This window comes from Solanum tuberosum, unplaced genomic scaffold (genome assembly GCF_000226075.1).
Source record: "Solanum tuberosum cultivar DM 1-3 516 R44 unplaced genomic scaffold, SolTub_3.0 scf00137, whole genome shotgun sequence".
Classification (NCBI taxonomy): Eukaryota; Viridiplantae; Streptophyta; class Magnoliopsida; order Solanales; family Solanaceae; genus Solanum; species Solanum tuberosum.
The window spans coordinates 246,090-263,321 of NW_006239066.1; the positions used below are offsets into that span (position 1 = coordinate 246,090).

The 17,232-nt window shown below is 36.8% G+C and overlaps 1 protein-coding gene across 1 annotated transcript; it reads right to left on the bottom strand.

Moving 5' to 3' along the window:
• Positions 1-274: 274 nt before the first annotated feature.
• LOC102578450 (protein HESO1-like) lies at positions 275-16,835 on the bottom strand. The gene is made up of 10 exons (XM_006352016.2): positions 16,728-16,835; positions 15,652-15,737; positions 14,064-14,252; positions 13,665-13,841; positions 9,300-9,484; positions 4,993-5,088; positions 2,527-2,572; positions 1,551-1,657; positions 1,328-1,429; positions 275-1,248 (listed from the first exon to the last, which is right to left on the bottom strand). The coding sequence occupies exons 2-10, from the start codon at positions 15,668-15,670 to the stop codon at positions 481-483; spliced, it is 1,689 nt and encodes a 562-aa protein (XP_006352078.1). The 5' UTR covers positions 15,671-15,737; positions 16,728-16,835; the 3' UTR covers positions 275-480.
• Between the last annotated feature and the right edge of the window lie 397 nt (positions 16,836-17,232).

The following is a 17,232-nucleotide window of genomic DNA, read 5'->3' on the forward strand; positions in this document are numbered from 1 at the left end:
AAAAACCAAGCCATGAACTTCTCTACTATTTTAGCTGATGTTAAATAAGATCAATAACGACACTAAAATGACTAGTTAAAACACAATTGCCATGACAACTCTACTCTGTGGAACTCGAGTAAATTTCTTCAACTCTTAGTGTATGTTCATTGCTCTTTCTTCGTTTCTAATCAAGTGTTACAAAGAGGTAAGAGGAGTATTATTCGACTGATAATTCACATAGAGAAAAAACGGTGAGGATTTATCAAAAATTACAGATTGGAATAACCCAAGACACATGAAAAGCACTTCATTAATATAGGCAAAGTAGAATGCAAAGTATAAACTCAGAGCTTTGAAGGTATAAAGGAAGAAAAAGAAAACTTTAATTCTTGTACACCTACCACTTGGATGCTGCCCTTAAACTAGTATCTGTTTCAACTTCTACATCCCCACAGCAGTATTACATTGATGGGGAATCATTTGGTTTAACCTTACACATCAAAGCCTCCTAGGATGAGGGGGCAAAAAATATGCTGAGGAATGCCTAGAATCATAAACCGAATTAGGATAACCAACAGGATGTCTCAATGGCTCATAAGAAATTTGACTACCTATAAGGGGTCTGGACGGAAACATATGAGGAACAGCTGGAGCAATCAGATTTGGGTGTCCAGAAGGTTCTGCAAATCTCATCCTTCCATAGGTAGGTTCAAACGAAACAGGTTGAGGCCTATTGTACATGGCTTCTCTTGAGATCATTGCCACTGGTTCCCAACTATTCGTCAAGTAGTAAGGCATAGGCTGTTGTCCTGGCTGCCTTCTTGACAACTCAGAGAAGGTGCCCCCCAACCAATCATCTGTTCGACTTCTTTTTGTCAAGGAAGAGTCAGTTGGCCCCAGAAGTTTACGTTTTCCTTGTGCCATCCCTCTCGGACTTCTCGCAGATGTCCTGCTTTTTGTCAAGATAGAATCAACATGTACAGTTTTTTTATTTCCTTTTGACAATGCAACAGATTGCACCTCCTTTTTTCCAGAAGCACGAGCTTGTACTCCTATTGCAATAGATTTTGCAGTACCAGTGCCAGCTAGCTTGGAGGCTACATCTTGGCCAAATAGGAACTCCCTTAAAGAGTTCCCTCCAATCTTTTTATTTAAGAAATCAAATATGTGTTGGACTGAAAGCTGGATACAGCTGTAAATCTTTTTAACTTCTGCTTCTCCTACTGCCCTTGCAACATTTTGAGATCTATCAGTGAAATCTTCAACCTGTGAAAACCGTTAAACTAACATAAATTTATTGCTTGTTAAGAACATGTCAAGAAATGACAAAGCCAAGCACAATCACATTTATACGGCCAACTCCAAAACCCCGTGTTTGAGATATCCAAGATCCTTCAAATGTGCTGGCACACAAACCTTCGGACCAGAGCTTCTCAACTGATAGCAACTGCAATAGTTAAATCACACGATGTATAATGCCAATATAGAGATTAGAACATAATATGTAAAAATTACAGCCTGCATGGTACATGAACCATTTTATACCAACGGAGAATAAAAAATCCAACCTTGTTTAATAGAGAAACAAAGAGCTCAGCCACTGATTCTTTATTGCTTATTCCATAGTTTGAAAACTTACACACAGAGCTCTCCACTGCTACTGAGTCATTACCATCTAGCACACAGATGGGAAGTCAATTAAAATAATCGGTGACCAATCAAATACAAATTGAAAGATGGATATATAATACTTGGAAATAGAAAGAACGAGACAGATTCATGACTAATAACTAAAAGAGATGTATGAAAACTTAGGCAGCATCAAAGCAAAACAATGCTTCATATCTATGGCATTTAGAGCTTTCTGCCTAGAATGTCCATGCACATGAATGACATTCATATTACCTAAATCCCGAACTCAACAAGGTCCATATAGTATATTAATGAATGTTTGTCATAAATTTTTTTGGTGCATCTTCCCTTCAACTCACGGCTGCACCAAGAGGGAACAACATTACGGTTTTCCTCAAAGATGACAATCCATGATCCTCATATTTGAACAAGCACTTGCATACTTTCTTCTGATTGACCAGACAAACTTTTGCCTTTCTCCAAGTTAAAGGCCTCTTAAATATGACCTCTTTTCCCATGACTTAAATTTTGTGATAGCACCACCATTTGACATGGATGTGACTTGACAGTTGTTTACAGCTCAATATACCAGACCTAAATACAAAACCAATCTCACAGATAACTTTCACAGAACACACTATATCAGCACATAGCATGATACGTCTAATACCAAAACCTAAAATGCCAGAACTAAACTTAACATGATATTGTTTAAGTGATGGTAAAGTAGTACTATTAAGCAACACAGCAAGTATTCAAATCAAATGCTAAATCTTCAAAGAAACATATTGAAGTCCAAAATGATTCTAAAACGAAATTTACCCTTTATGATGGATTGAGAAATTTCAACCAGAATTAACTACACTACATAGATTTACGGGAAACTTGAAATGTAATAAGTCAGAGTTTTACCTCTGAATAAGGCGGAAAATGGAGGCAGTATGGGAGGATTTCGCGTCTGCAAGGTTTTCAATTAAGCCGAGTAAGTGATGATGAGGAAAAATATTCATAAATAATCTATACAAAGATCTAATTATATACTTTGATAAGGATCTGGAATACACACACAAACACGTGTATAAATATTCTAGTTTAGTGTACATGCTTTGCATGTGTATCTCACGTCAATCAATAAAACTATATATAAGAAAGAACAAAATTATTAAAAAGTAGCAATTGACATTAAAAATGCTATAAATGATTATTGTATCTCAAACATACGATTGTCTGGTATTTCACCTGATATCATATCACAAACGCATTATTTATTTGTAATTGGTCATTAAGGAACTGTTATGCCACCAAACTATGAAACTCTCCAAATTGGTGGAAGCAGTCACTAATGTTTCATTATAGTAGGTTATCTATAAAAAAACATATTGATTTTGTCCATAAATGTACTATAGCACTCTCAACATGAACAAAAAATAAAGAACAAAGAAGAGCGATATTATTGAGAAGTTCTTAAGATAAGGAAAGAACTAAGAGATCAATACAAGGTGAAAGGAAACTTACGCTAACTAATTAGCCTAACTCCACTTATGTGAAAAAAGGCATACTTTATTTTGTCTTATATAAATTTCACTACTTCAATTCTTCCTTTTTTTTATTTATTGTTTTAATCGTGCCATAATAATATTACTAAACTTGAATTGCCATATTTCTATTGAAAAACAACACCCTAGAAACTAAGTTGCTCGGACTCGAGTGCGCGTGTCCGATACGGGTGCGGATCTAGAGGTCGAATCCTTCATGATCTAATATTTAAGATTCGGGGATATGGATCCATGCATGGATACAGGTGTGGGGATTCAGCTAAATGTAATTAAAATATCTAAAAATAGAGACCCTTCGGGTGGCCCAATGGTTTGGGCTTGGGACTTCCATGTTGGAGGTCTCAAGTTCGAAACCCCTTGCCAGCGAAAGCAAAGGATTTTGCCTTCTAGGTCGAGCTCGTCGCACCAGGCTTGCCTAGTGCGGATTACCGTGGTTTGCGAGCTATTGCATAGGGGTCTCAAGTTCGAAACCCCTTGCCAGCGAAAGCAAAGGATTTTGCCTTCTAGGTCGAGCTCGTCGCACCAGGCTTGCCTAGTGCGGATTACCGTGGTTTGCAAGCTATTGCATAGGAGCGGGGGTTCTACCCTGGGCGCACCCAAAGGGTAGCGGCTACGGGTTTCCCTTGTCATCAAAAATAAATATCTAAAAATAGAGTTATAAAACCTAAATTATGAGATATTATGTGGAGAACTTGAGGAGAATCTTGGAAGGTGATTAAAGGAAAATGAGTGACATAGAAATTTCTATATAAAATGTATTCCGTTTTCTTCAATTTCATCTTAGCTTTTGTATGGGTTATAGAAATCATTACAACTGTCTAGACTTTCTCCTTCGATTTTGGTCAAAGTACCCAAATTGGTTGACCAAATCGAACACGAATCCCACACCCACACCCATGTCGTGTCGACACGGTTGCAGCACCAAAAGTGAAGAGTCCGAGCAACTTAGAGGGTGTTTGGATTGGCTTAAAAGTTGGTCAAACCTACTTTTAAGTCAGTTTTTGACTTCTAAAAGTGTTTGGCAAAGTATAAAAAATAACTTAAAATAAGTCAAAAACCAAAAGTAGGTCTCCCCCTATTTTTTATTTTTGACTTAAAAGTCATTTCAGTTTGACTTTTTATTTTTGACTTAAAAACTACTTTTTTAAACCAATCCAAACGAGCTCTTAGCCTAGGAAGACAATTACAAACTTAATAATTTAGGAAAAGTTTACTCCAAGAAAAAAAAAAGGGACAATATGTTCCTTAAATGACTTCTTGACGTGATAGTGTAATCCTTTTCGTCAAAAAAAAAAAAGTTGGTAAGTTTTCAATAATTTCCTTAAATGATTTGATGTGAGTTATTACAACCTTGTCTTCTAATGAAGGGAATTTAATATCTACATTTATAATTCAAAAAAAAATATGGAAATTTCTAGTAAACCAAATTTTATTTATTATCAAAGATAAAAATATTAAGAAAAAAGTAAATGACAGTTTTGTCTATTATAGTCTTTCAATAAATGGCAAAAAGTTCAATCAACATTTCTAAGGAACTAGATGCATTAGCATGTTCAAGATTCGGAAGCCCTTGTCATATAATAAACTATAAGGTCTTACAGGTGGAGATAAAAACACGTCAGCCAAACATCCCAAAAGAATAACGAAACTCGACGCCTAAAATTTCTTTAACATGACATCCAGATGAATAGAAAACATGGGAATTTCGAATAGAAGACGTGATAAACAAGAGGCTCTGGTATGCCACAAAGAATGAGGAAATAGAAAAATAATGATAACTTGAGGGTTTCTGCAAATGATGAACTTGTCCTAAAAAGCATACCTGCAAATGGAAAGCAACCAAGAGTATTATAGATAAAGAATTCAATGTTTGATCCTTAGCGCTGTTAATATTTTGTGCTTTCGCCCATGCTTTCATCTGCAAAGAAAAATTCATGAGATCTAACAACAGAAATGTGAAGTAACGATGCAAAACATTCTTTTTAGTGATAAACATTGAACATTGCACCTAAGCAAACACAGCCAAAGAAATATTGGTTTACATAAGGGATATCAATCCCAAAGCAAATTATGGGTCTAAATATTAGACAAGCCCGGAAAGAGAATCACAACCACAAACAACACATGTTTGATCACATCAAATTTAAACTGTTACAATATCAATCCTTATTCAAGTCATAACTGAGGCTTCAAAAACCTCATTGCTCAAAACTGAGAAAAGGAAAGGAAAAGAAAAGAGGAACTGAATGTATTTAACTAAACTGAAAAAACAAAGACAACTCATACATGTGACTGCTGTAAAGATGTCCATGTAGATTGTATATATGTGTGGAACTAATTTTTATTAGAATAAGCTGATAAAGTAACTGACAGCTAAAAATCTTCAGCAGTGCTATCATTTTTTTTAATAATGGTAGCATTCTATATATTAACAGGTATACTATAACAAGTGTACAGTCCCCCAAATCAGTAGAGAAACTTATTGCCTAAAACATCAAAATATCTTTCATGTGTACTAAACCAATCTTGTTCACAAAAATAGTAAAGATTTCTCTCTCTCTCTCTCTCTCTCTCTCTCTCTCTCTCTCTCTCTCTCTCTCTCTCTCTCTCTCTCTCTCTCTCTCTCTCTCTCTCTCTCTCTCTCTCTCTCTCTCTCTCTCTCTCTCTCTCTCTCTCTCTCTCTCTCTCTCTCTCTCTCTCTCTCTCTCTCTCTCTCTCTCTCTCTCTCTCTCTCTCTCTCTCTCTCTCTCTCTCTCTCTCTCTCTCTCTCTCTCTCTCTCTCTCTCTCTCTCTCTCTCTCTCTCTCTCTCTCTCTCTCTCTCTCTCTCTCTCTCTCTCTCTCTCTCTCTCTCTCTCTCTCTCTCTCTCTCTCTCTCTCTCTCTCTCTCTCTCTCTCTCTCTCTCTCTCTCTCTCTCTCTCTCTCTCTCTCTCTCTCTCTCTCTCTCTCTCTCTCTCTCTCTCTCTCTCTCTCTCTCTCTCTCTCTCTCTCTCTCTCTCTCTCTCTCTCTCTCTCTCTCTCTCTCTCTCTCTCTCTCTCTCTCTCTCTCTCTCTCTCTCTCTCTCTCTCTCTCTCTCTCTCTCTCTCTCTCTCTCTCTCTCTCTCTCTCTCTCTCTCTCTCTCTCTCTCTCTCTCTCTCTCTCTCTCTCTCTCTTCCCCCCGCCCCCCTCCCAACCAAATGCATGCTGGGACAACCCTCCACCTCTCCTTCATATTGGACAAAGACCAGTCTAGTGCCTACTTTGTGTTTCCTGGCACCACCCACTTGATTCCCCTCTGGTTAATGAATATTTTTCAGATTGATTTGTCCCTTTGCAATGCAAAAAGAGATGGTTGGTTATCTCTGCCTATTCCCCATATAAAAAACATCTGGAGCATTAATTCCCTTACTTCTCACCTTTTCATGTGTCAACACTGCTTTAGCCATAAGCCAAGCTACTTCCAGTGGGATTTTTACTTTCCAATTCATTTTCCATGATAGCCTACTTGATAATTAACTACGCTCAAAATCTTTCTTGAGAAGGGAAAAAGATTTTGAGCGAAGTTAACTTGCTCAAAATCTTGTAAACCTCTTTCACCGTAAAAGTTCCTTGATCATTTCCTAGCCATGCCATAACATCCCAATTTCCAGTGGAACCCTTAAAATTATTTAGGGTATTGTAAAACTCAATTATCCTCCCATTCCCCAATCATTTAGGAATCTCCTAAAAGTCAGATTCCATCCTTGTTCAGACCAAACTTAAGCAACGGTAGCCTCTTGTTGTTGGCATAAGATATTTTGTTGCAGAACACCTTGCCCAATCCAACTTATCTTCCAAAAGGAAGTCGTCATATCATTCCCCACTTTTAATCTTGCTCTGCTCATCATCTTAGGCCACAAATTCCTGATGAACCTCCAAACACTCCACCCATAAGGAGTATTAATTGAATTTGTGGTCCAACTGCTTTCCTCCCTATATTTCTTTCCATAATGGTCCTCCTTTTGTAGCATATCTGCACAACCATTTTACCATCAAACTCAGATTTTGAGCCTTCAGATTCATGATTACATTCCTCCCTCTCCCTTGCTTCTTTTCATGATATCCCATTTGACTAACAGGGGATGGGAATAAGAACATCATATAAGTTGGTAGAGCATCTAACAAACTACTTTTAAGTGTCAATCTCCCTCCCATAGATAAATATTGCATCTTCCTTTGCCAACTTCACTTCACCCTTCCCTATCACACCACTCCATATCCCCTTTTGAGTTGTGTTTACCCCCAAAGGCATACCCAAGTAAACTGAGGGCAACTCTCCCACTTTGCCTCCCAAAAAGTCAGCTAACGTGTGAATCTCCTCCACAATGTTAACTGGATAAATGAAGGTCTTTCCCCAATTAATGTGAAGCCCGGAGATGAGACATTTCTATGTTGTTGTCTATTCTGGTATTTACCTATTTCTAGCAGTCTGGAGCATATCATTCATCCCCACCATTGCTATGATGAATAGAAAAGGTGACAAGGGATCTCCCTGCCTCAGCCCCCTATTAGAAGAGAAAAATCATGTTGGTGAACAGTTAACAAGAATTGAGAACTGCACTGTACTGTACTGATGCAAAATATGGTCCATCCGATCCACCTAGTGCAAAAGCCCATCTCCAGTAGGATCCTAATAGATAATCTCAATTTGGGTGATCATATGCCTTCTAGATATCCAGTTTGCATAAAATTCCAGGTATTTTACTTCTCTGTCTAGCCTCCACACACTCATTTTCTATGAGTATTGCATCCATAATCTGTCTTCCCCTTATTATAAAGTCATTTGATGACCATCAACTAATTTGTTGATCACATTCTTCAGCCTCTCACCTAACAACTTGGCTATGATTTTATAGACACTACAAATCAAACTGATAGGTCTAAAATCATTGAAATCCACAGCTCCCACCTTCTTTGGTATAAGTGCCACAAAGGTGGCACTGAAGCTCCTCTCAAAAACTTCTTGATCATGGAAATTTTGTACTGCAGCTATGACATCTGATCCAATTATTTCCCAACATTTGCTAAAGAAAGTCATAGTATAACCATTAGACCCAGGGGCTTTGTCACCTGCAGTGTTATCATCTAGACAAGTTATTCCAAAAATTGAATGCAAAGGGAGGCAAAAAGCATATTATTAAGCTTCATCAGTATATTGTCAATTCTTAAAAGGTACACATAAAAGCTTCTCTTTTTTTCTTTCTATGGATTATGAACAGACACTTATGCAAGCCACATACTCAGTGCTTTCTTTCCTAGAATATGAGCTCTAGCTCTCAAAGTCTTATAACCTCTTAACCTAGGTTGCTCGCACAAGCAATTCTGTTGAAGCTCTGACAATATGACAAAGCAATAACTCCAAAATTAACAAATTTGAAACATATGAAAGCTCATTCTCAACTTCGAAATTTCCTCCACCTATAATTGGGGCACCAGTTTACAAGGATTTTGTAGCCTTCACATCAGGTTCCTTTTGCAAACTGAGGCCAAGTGTACTCGTTTTGCTTTCTTTCCAGAGTTCTTTATCAAAGAGGCACATGGACTGCACCCCGATTTCATTTTTCATCCACCAAATGTCTGCTCCAACTATGTCTGTTGCTATTCAAAGAGGTGCATCCTTAACATTCTCCTAATGATGGAAGCTCACCCCTAGAAGTCCAATTCAGAACTTGCAAACAGAAATTGCAGGATAAAAAGTCCCTTATATTCTCAAATTATAAGCGCATCGAATAACATTTTTGGAGGCTTTTAACCTTCAATTAAAAATGCATCCCAAAAGGTGAATGAATTAGTTGAGAGGCCAAATTAGGATGGACATTTATGAAAACACCCAAAAACAAAAAGAGAGGAGACTCTTCAGCTTTCTTATATTCCTGATTCCCAGGTATATGTTTGAGATCACAAATGTAGGACCTCATTCGAAGGCTGCATCCAATTAAAAGGCCTCACAACCCAGGATACCAAAAAAATATCAAGAAAAGAAAGATATTCATAATATATGTAATGAAATCCTTAACATGATTCTGCAACCTTTTTCCTGTGCAAAGGAAGCTAAAACTCTCTTGTGATATGTGTGTGTTTGTGTGTGCGAGACAACAAGCATATTTTACCAAGAAGCTCAATTTCCGAAAACGTTCATCAATGGCACCAATCATGTAAATTGTCTTTGATTTTGAAATCCCATCCCGGTTTTCAACTGATATATCACATTCAATTTCAGTTCCTCGGTCAACAACTTTGAGAACTGGCACCCTGGCAGTTGTAACTGGATTGACACCATAAACAAAACCATTCCCTGAGGCAGAATTTTAAATATCAGAGCCACCAAAAACATTAATAGAAGTCTATAACTACACAAAATGCTCTAAATATCATGTCAAGACGATCAACTTCTAAGGATGGGCATCAAAAATTTACCTTTGAACACCAGAAATGAATTTCAAAGTCTTTTTACCTTGTATAAAACATATATATATATATATATGTTTTTGTAGAGATTTCGAAGAAATTACTTCATATTTGTTGAAGTGTGTGACCTCATCTAAAAGCTTAAGTTATTAGAGAGAGCACACTTTTATTATTTAATTATATTCTCAACACACAACTTCACATGTGGGCCCGATTCTTTTTCATGGACCAAGCACGTGAAAATTATTTTTGATATGGGTGGCAGTGAGATTCGATCTCAGGACATTTGCCTACTCTATACTATGTTGAAGTGTGTGACCATCTCATCTAAAAGCTTAAGTTGTTAGAGAGAGCACACTTTTATTATTTAATTATATTCTCAACAATATCAGAAGATTACTGTAAATGTATCAAGGTCTATCTGTTGGTCACTGCATAGAGCTTTCTATCTCTACCATTTTAAATATTTGAGATCCGATAGTTGATAGGGGCTTTGGTAAAATAACTTAATGCACATGGCATCGGCCCTATGGGTATGATTCAAGACATGTCTCCAATGCCAGCTCAATCCCTTCCACTGCTTCATTGCTGCATCATATCTTCTAATCTTTATCCCTAGACTTTTACTGAATTTGAATATATAAATATTACTAAATCAAATAGGCTGATATGTTCATCATTTGAACATGAAAAATGTATATCTGACTGAGTGAAAGAAGAAAACAGAGGGAAAATTTTCATAGCACAAAGTTCTCCAAGCATCGATGATCGATCTAAGAAAAGATATTTATTGACATGGAATTAATGGTTTGCTATTTATTGACTTGGAGAAAAGATAATGATAGAATGCTAAGTTTTTTGGTCAGTACAAGAGGAGAAATGAATTCGAAGGAAATATACAAACACAAGTGCGTACGAAGAATTACTATTTTTTAGATAAGGGTAACTTTGTATTCACACAAACAATTCATCATTCAATGAATGATGAATTGGAAAACAACCCACAGAGTGGTGGGCACACCCCCATTTGGGTACTTTTACAAGTTTCCTATGAAATCTACCAAATCTACTGTCTCCCCTACCAACTCTTGTTTAAACCAAAAAAATAGTGAATTACTACCATACAAGTGGAAAAGGACATGACTTCCAAGAAGGAACCAGTGGCTATAGTGGATCATCAAGTGTGAAAACTACATTTGAAGAATGTAGTATCAACAAAGGTAATATGTAAGAACTACATAGCTAAAGAAACAACTTGGAAATTCGAGGATGACTTGAGGATAAGACACCCACAACACTCCAAGTATTTAGGAGGACAAGAATAAATTAGGGGACCAAATTTCTTAAGGAGATCCTCTGTCTCCTTTCTTGTTTATCATTGCCATGGAAGGACTGAACACTATGTTTAAAACAGTTAATTTGTATGGCTAGATAAAGGGTTTTAAGGTAGCTAGGGCAGGGAGTGATAGCCTAGAGGTGACTCATTTGCAATATGCTGATGATACCCTCATATTTTGTGATGCTGATAGAAACCAATTCAGACATCTCAGAATAATCCTAGTGCTCTTTGAAGGCATCTCAGGCCTTCACATAAACTGGGGTAAGAGCTTCCTTTACCCCATTAATGATGTCCCCCACATGAATCTGTTGGCATCTATTCTAGGAGGAGAGGTAGGGTCTTTGCCAACCATTTATCTGGGAATACCTTTGGGGGCCAAGTCAAAGTTTGTTGAGATTTGGGATACGGTTATTGAGAAATGTGAAAAGAAATTGGCAAGATGGAAGACCCAATACTTGTCAAGAGGAGGTAGACTGACTTTGATCAACTCAGTCCTTGATGCACTTCCGCCATACATGATGTCCTTGTTTCTCATTCCAGCAGGGGTCATCAAGAGGTTGGCTAGGATCAGGAGGAACTTCCTATGGCATGGTAACAAAGAGAGGAAAGACTACCATTTGGTCAAGTGGAACTAAGTCATTTGTGCAAAAAAAAAAATGGGGTGGCCTGGGTATCAAGAACCTGAAAATCCAAAGTAAAGCTCTAATGATGAAGTGGTTGTGGAAGTTCACCAAAGAAAACCACCTATTGTGGGGAAGAGTGATTAAAGCCAAATATGAAAAAAGGATAAATGGATGACCAAGGAGGTCAATACTTCATTGGGGTCTGCCTATGGAGGTCTATCAGATCCCTCTGAAGTGAGTTGAAAACTCAATCAAGAATCAAAGTGGAAAATGGAAACAAAACCAGATTTTGAAAGGATAATTGTCATGAGGTTGGTATCATGGAACTAGTCTTTCCAGATGTCTTCAACCTAGTCCTTCACCAACACAAAACTATAGCTGACATCTGGACATGTGACGGGTGGAGCTTGAATTTTAGAAGACATTTCAATGATTGGGAGGTTTAAAGAGTGGTTGATTTCCTCATCAAACTTGATCAATTTCCTGGGGTTCAAGCTGGTGAAGATCATTTATGGTGGCAGGGCAACTCCCAAGGCATTTTTAAGGTCAATGTTGCCTATAAAATTATGAACCAATCCAACCACCAGATAGCAAACTGGCCATGGAAGCAAATTTGGAGGATAAAAGTTCCCCACAAGGTATCAATTTCTATATGGTTACTAGCAAAGGAGGCCACTTTAACCGTGGACAACTTGATGGGTAGAGGTATGACATTGTGCTCAAGATGCTTCCCGTGCAAAGAAACAGTTGAGACAGTCAACCATCTTTTCTGCATTGTCCATACACAGCTCATTTGTGGAGAATCATCCTAAACCTTAAAGGTATAGCATGGACAATGCCAAGCAAGATAACAGAGGCCAAGAACTGGGAGGGAACATGTTCACATGCTAAGGATAGGAGTAGATGGAGAACTGTCCCACCTTGTATCTAGTGGACAGTTTGGAAGGAGAGGAATTCCAGATGTTTTGAGAGCTTAGAGAATGATGTGCAGCAGATCAAGTTGAACTTCATCTTACTGCTATATTTTTGGTGTAATCAGATTTACTTTAATGATACCGTGCCTATGATAGATGTTCTAGATTCTTTATAGCTAGAGAGGGAAGACACTAGAGCTCTATTGTAAATATGGTTTCAGTACTACCCACGTACTGTTTTGATCCCTGATATGATACAAAGTTACTGATTTCAAAAAAAAAAAATCTTAGGAGTCAGAATGTAATACCCCTACACTGAGCATGCTTTAATTGTCATCGAAGTAACTTATGGAACTCCGAAGATATAAATTTAAGTAATGAGAGAATAACATTACAAGGATAATCATATTAGGTCTTAGGAATATAACGATATGATAAGTATAAACTTTTGAAATTAGGTTGACAATAAGAATTTGACCAAAATGTCTCTCAATGTTGTACTTTCTCAAACGAGTACAAAGGAGTTTCATATAAGAAGAAGTAACAAATTATTAACTTTTAACTACTCACTATTGTTAAATAATAACATAACTGAAACGTATTCTAGGATTTAAAAAAAAAAAAACTTAATATCTACGAATTTGTTTCTAGAAGCTTAAAGTTTAAAACTTCTAACTGACTTGGAGCTAAAGAACTTATTAAAAAAAAAACTAGTATTAGTAAATTGCTAACAGAAGGCATCCTAGATACTCTACCTGGTGTAGCAGACCTAGCCAAGTCAAATCTCACAAACCACCACTCAAATACTCCCATTTCCTTACACATGTTTAAGTCACCCACACACACAAACCAAAACCTAATTAAACTAAGAGTCTAAGACTAGAATCGAAGAAAATTCTATAAAGAGCCGTAAAGGCACCACCACTAGTATAATATGAACAGGCATCATGTAATGACCAAATCACCACAATTCCATATTCCCTTGCAAAGACTACCAATAAAAACAGTAAGTTTATCAACCAGAATATGTTTAAACTTTTAGCTCATTTTGCCAGTGTTAAGTACTTGCTTTCGAAGTCCTTCCTAAACTTACTCATTCCTCACTATGATGACATTTTGGGATTATAAGATTCTTGAAGGACCAATATACATGAAAATGACAGAAAGTTGAAGAACAAGTTCAAAGGTTACTTTGAAGTAGATAAAACGTTTTTGCAAATTTCCTCAGAGTCTGAATCTTCTTCTCCCGTGTAATGTTAACTTTTCTGTTGGTGAAGTTGACAGATAGATCCAAGTCACTTTTAACACAGAATAGATCCATCGAAAATGACCCAAACACCTCAACGACGGGAGCATCAGCAGAATAGCCTGAAACAAAGAGTAATAAGCACTTGTACAAAGAGTATGGCCCTATGCTACAGATTTACAATTTTAACTCCCCACCCCCATCTACTACTTATAACAATAAACAGAGAAGTAGCCTGACAAATTGATGAACATTGTGAAACTCAATATAGACTACCATCCTTCACACATCAAAATATTATGAAATTCAAATAGCATAATACAGAAATTTTGTTATTCAATTACCATAAACCTCCTTTGCTATTTCATTAAAGATACGAAGCAAATCTCTTCGAGCATCATAATCGCTTGGTTTAGGGCGACAATCCACATAAACCTCATCAAGCAATACTTCAAATGCCGATAATTGCTCTAAGGTGGCTGTGTATTTCTTCCTCTGCTTCTGTTCACACTGTTGTGCTTCCTTACACAGAACTGATATCATAGCTATATTAGTTAATGACATGTTCACTTGCAAGTTAAAGTTTGAAAAAAATCCTCACAGAGCAGTAACTCAATCATAAATAGGAACTCAGCCAACAGAAGAAGTAAAATTTTCACCAAAAGGTGATAAGAACAACCAAAATCACCACTGCATTCAATATCATTATACAAGTTCAATCAGCAGAGGTTTACCCCCAAAAGAAAGTGCAATCCATCAGTTGATTGCACTATATGAGCCATCTTAGACTCGTAGTTTTAACGCCAATCACTCAGCAAAATTTGTATCAAATAACAAGGTGGGACAAGACAAGGTGATTTCCCGTACTTCTCGTCATGGTTCGTGATGTAAAAGCAGTTGTGACACCAAGGATGTCTACGGCTTGGTGAACGAAGGAGCTCATTCACAGGAAGACTCTAGATGTCCTAATTTTCTTGTAGGATGGGGTCAAAGATGAATGAAGATTTCAAAAACTACTAGAAAATGACTTTGAATCCAAGTTTTCTGGAATTAAAGATGCCATACAAGGATCCGCAAGGAAAGAGACGGAGAGGGAATCTAAAATACAATACTTCACCACCATCCTCTTTCCTTTTCTTCCTTTTTCCTTAATAATTGTGGTGTCCAAACCAACTTGCGCGCACCTCGACTAATTCCACGGGATACCTATCACCTCCCACCTCCCACCAGCCTACTAGGTAACTCTATCCGTCAATGCTAGGACGGATGAAAAGAAATCACTTAGTATTTTTGTCTTTACTAGGATTTGAACCTGAGAGCCCATGGCTCTCAGTCCACTTCATTGACATCTAGGCTACATCCTTGAGTGTATTCCTCTCCTTTCCTCTCCTTCCCCCCTTAACATTATCAGCAAATGATCCTGAAAGTTAAATAATGGGTGCCTATGCGCAAAACTACAACTCAAGTAGCAAACGCCATCATTCCACACACACAGAAGGTTTAAGTATAAGAATTAGGGCTTGTCTACTCAATTTATTACAGAAAACAATTTAAAAATAAAGACAAATTGGAACAATGACAAAAGGCCAGTATACAAGAATGCAACTTCAAATTAGCAAAACACAATCACAAATGAATTTTTCTCTTTACAAAAGATAACAATCATCCTGTGTCAAAGACACATAAAGTCCACGTATCAAAAAAAAAGGGATCATAAGCTGATTTAATCTAGAAAAAAACATTAGAAAAACAAAGAAAAAGGAGAAAAAAGAACCATGAGAATATGTGGCCCTTGGTTAGAGCACCATTTACTTCTTTCCTTTCTTTTCTTCCTTTTCCTTGTGTATTTTTTTAAGGTAACATTTTTTTCGTTTGGTCTTAAGATGGCATTTACATCTGTGAAATAAACATGCAAAGCTGTGAAATACTAACCTTCCACAGATAAAACCATGGTATTAAAGATGATCAACCTTTAGACGATCATTAATTCACAACTGAAATAAAAATGAACACTTCACCTGCAGATACCGTTGGCACGAGAAGTGATTAGAGAAAGAGGTTCAACTATAACAATTGTGGGCAAGAAGGTGCACAAAAACTGCTGATAAATCTCATAATTCAAAAATAATAGGATTAGTAAATGATCTAACAAGAATCAGAAAAGAAAAGATGAGAATTTAATGATACAAAAGAAAGTTCCTATTTTTTGATAGAACAATGAATATTAACTATGAACAATGGACAAAAACACATGATTCATGAGATGAATTAAGTACAGCACGACCAATAAGACTTTTCTCAGAAGGTATTTTTGGATAAAATAGTGTATGGTAACTGCATTTAGATTCAGGCGCAACATCAGATATATATTTCTGATTCATCCTTTCTAGATAAAGATAGAAGGAAACAGGATAGGAATATAACAACATTCTACATTGAATATCTTATTTTTGGGCCAGTGGAGAGGAGTTTAATTTAACTTATTTCTCTTGCTCCACTAACCCAAAACTGCACAGGAGTCAGAGAGTTGGGATGGCAAATCTCTATTCAATAACTCTGAATCATGTTTCATCTTTGCTCTGCGTCGGGGTTTCTAGCAGCACAACTTGGTTTAAAATACTAAATTCAACTTCTTTAGATATCCAATGATAGCTTGGAACAACAACAAAAATTACAACTTTTTTCTACTAACAAACTACAACGAATTCTGCCTATTTTGATGTAAAATCTCACAGGTATAACTACAAAATCAGCCAATTGAAGCGTGTTCTACTTTTTGAATAATCAACTGATCCCTAAGTTTTCATTTTTTGGGGAAAATTCAAATTGTTAAACCAAAAACTTCATTCATAAAAGGTAAACAGATCTTGATAAATAATCATCACTAATTGAGATTTTGATACCGTTCTCAAATGTATAAGCGAAATCATGAAGCAAGTGAAGTATAAAGTTCTGGACCTTCAGCCATGGAAGCAAAGAGAGAGGGAAAGAGAAGGGGAAAAGTTTACCTTCAAGCAATGGATTCGGTTGCTCGCTCGCCGCCGGTGAATTGGGGGTGATGTGAGGATTAACAATGGACTTTGGAGTTTTTTATTTTTTTATTTTACATTGGAGAATTTAGCAAAAGAATTGTTTTGTCCTACTTGGCTTGCTATACCCAAAAATAAAATGTTTATCAATTTATTTATATTTTTCTCTTATTTACTTTTAAATTTACTTCTTCTATTAGTTAATGATAGAGCTGTCAAAAAGAGTCGGCCCAAGTCTCGCGGGTCAAGAAATTTGAAGGGCTAGCGTGAGCCGGCTCTTCATTTGGAAGGGCCTGAAAATGTTCAACTCAACCTAACTCTAAAAGGGTCGAGGGCTGGGGCGGGCAAGCCTTTCTTTTTTTCTATTTTTCATTTTTTTCTTTTCAAACTTATATTCTATAACATTAAGAAAATGAGAAGATTTTCAAATCAAATATGGCAAATAATTGTGTTGTTTCAATAACACTAGTGAATAATCTAGTGT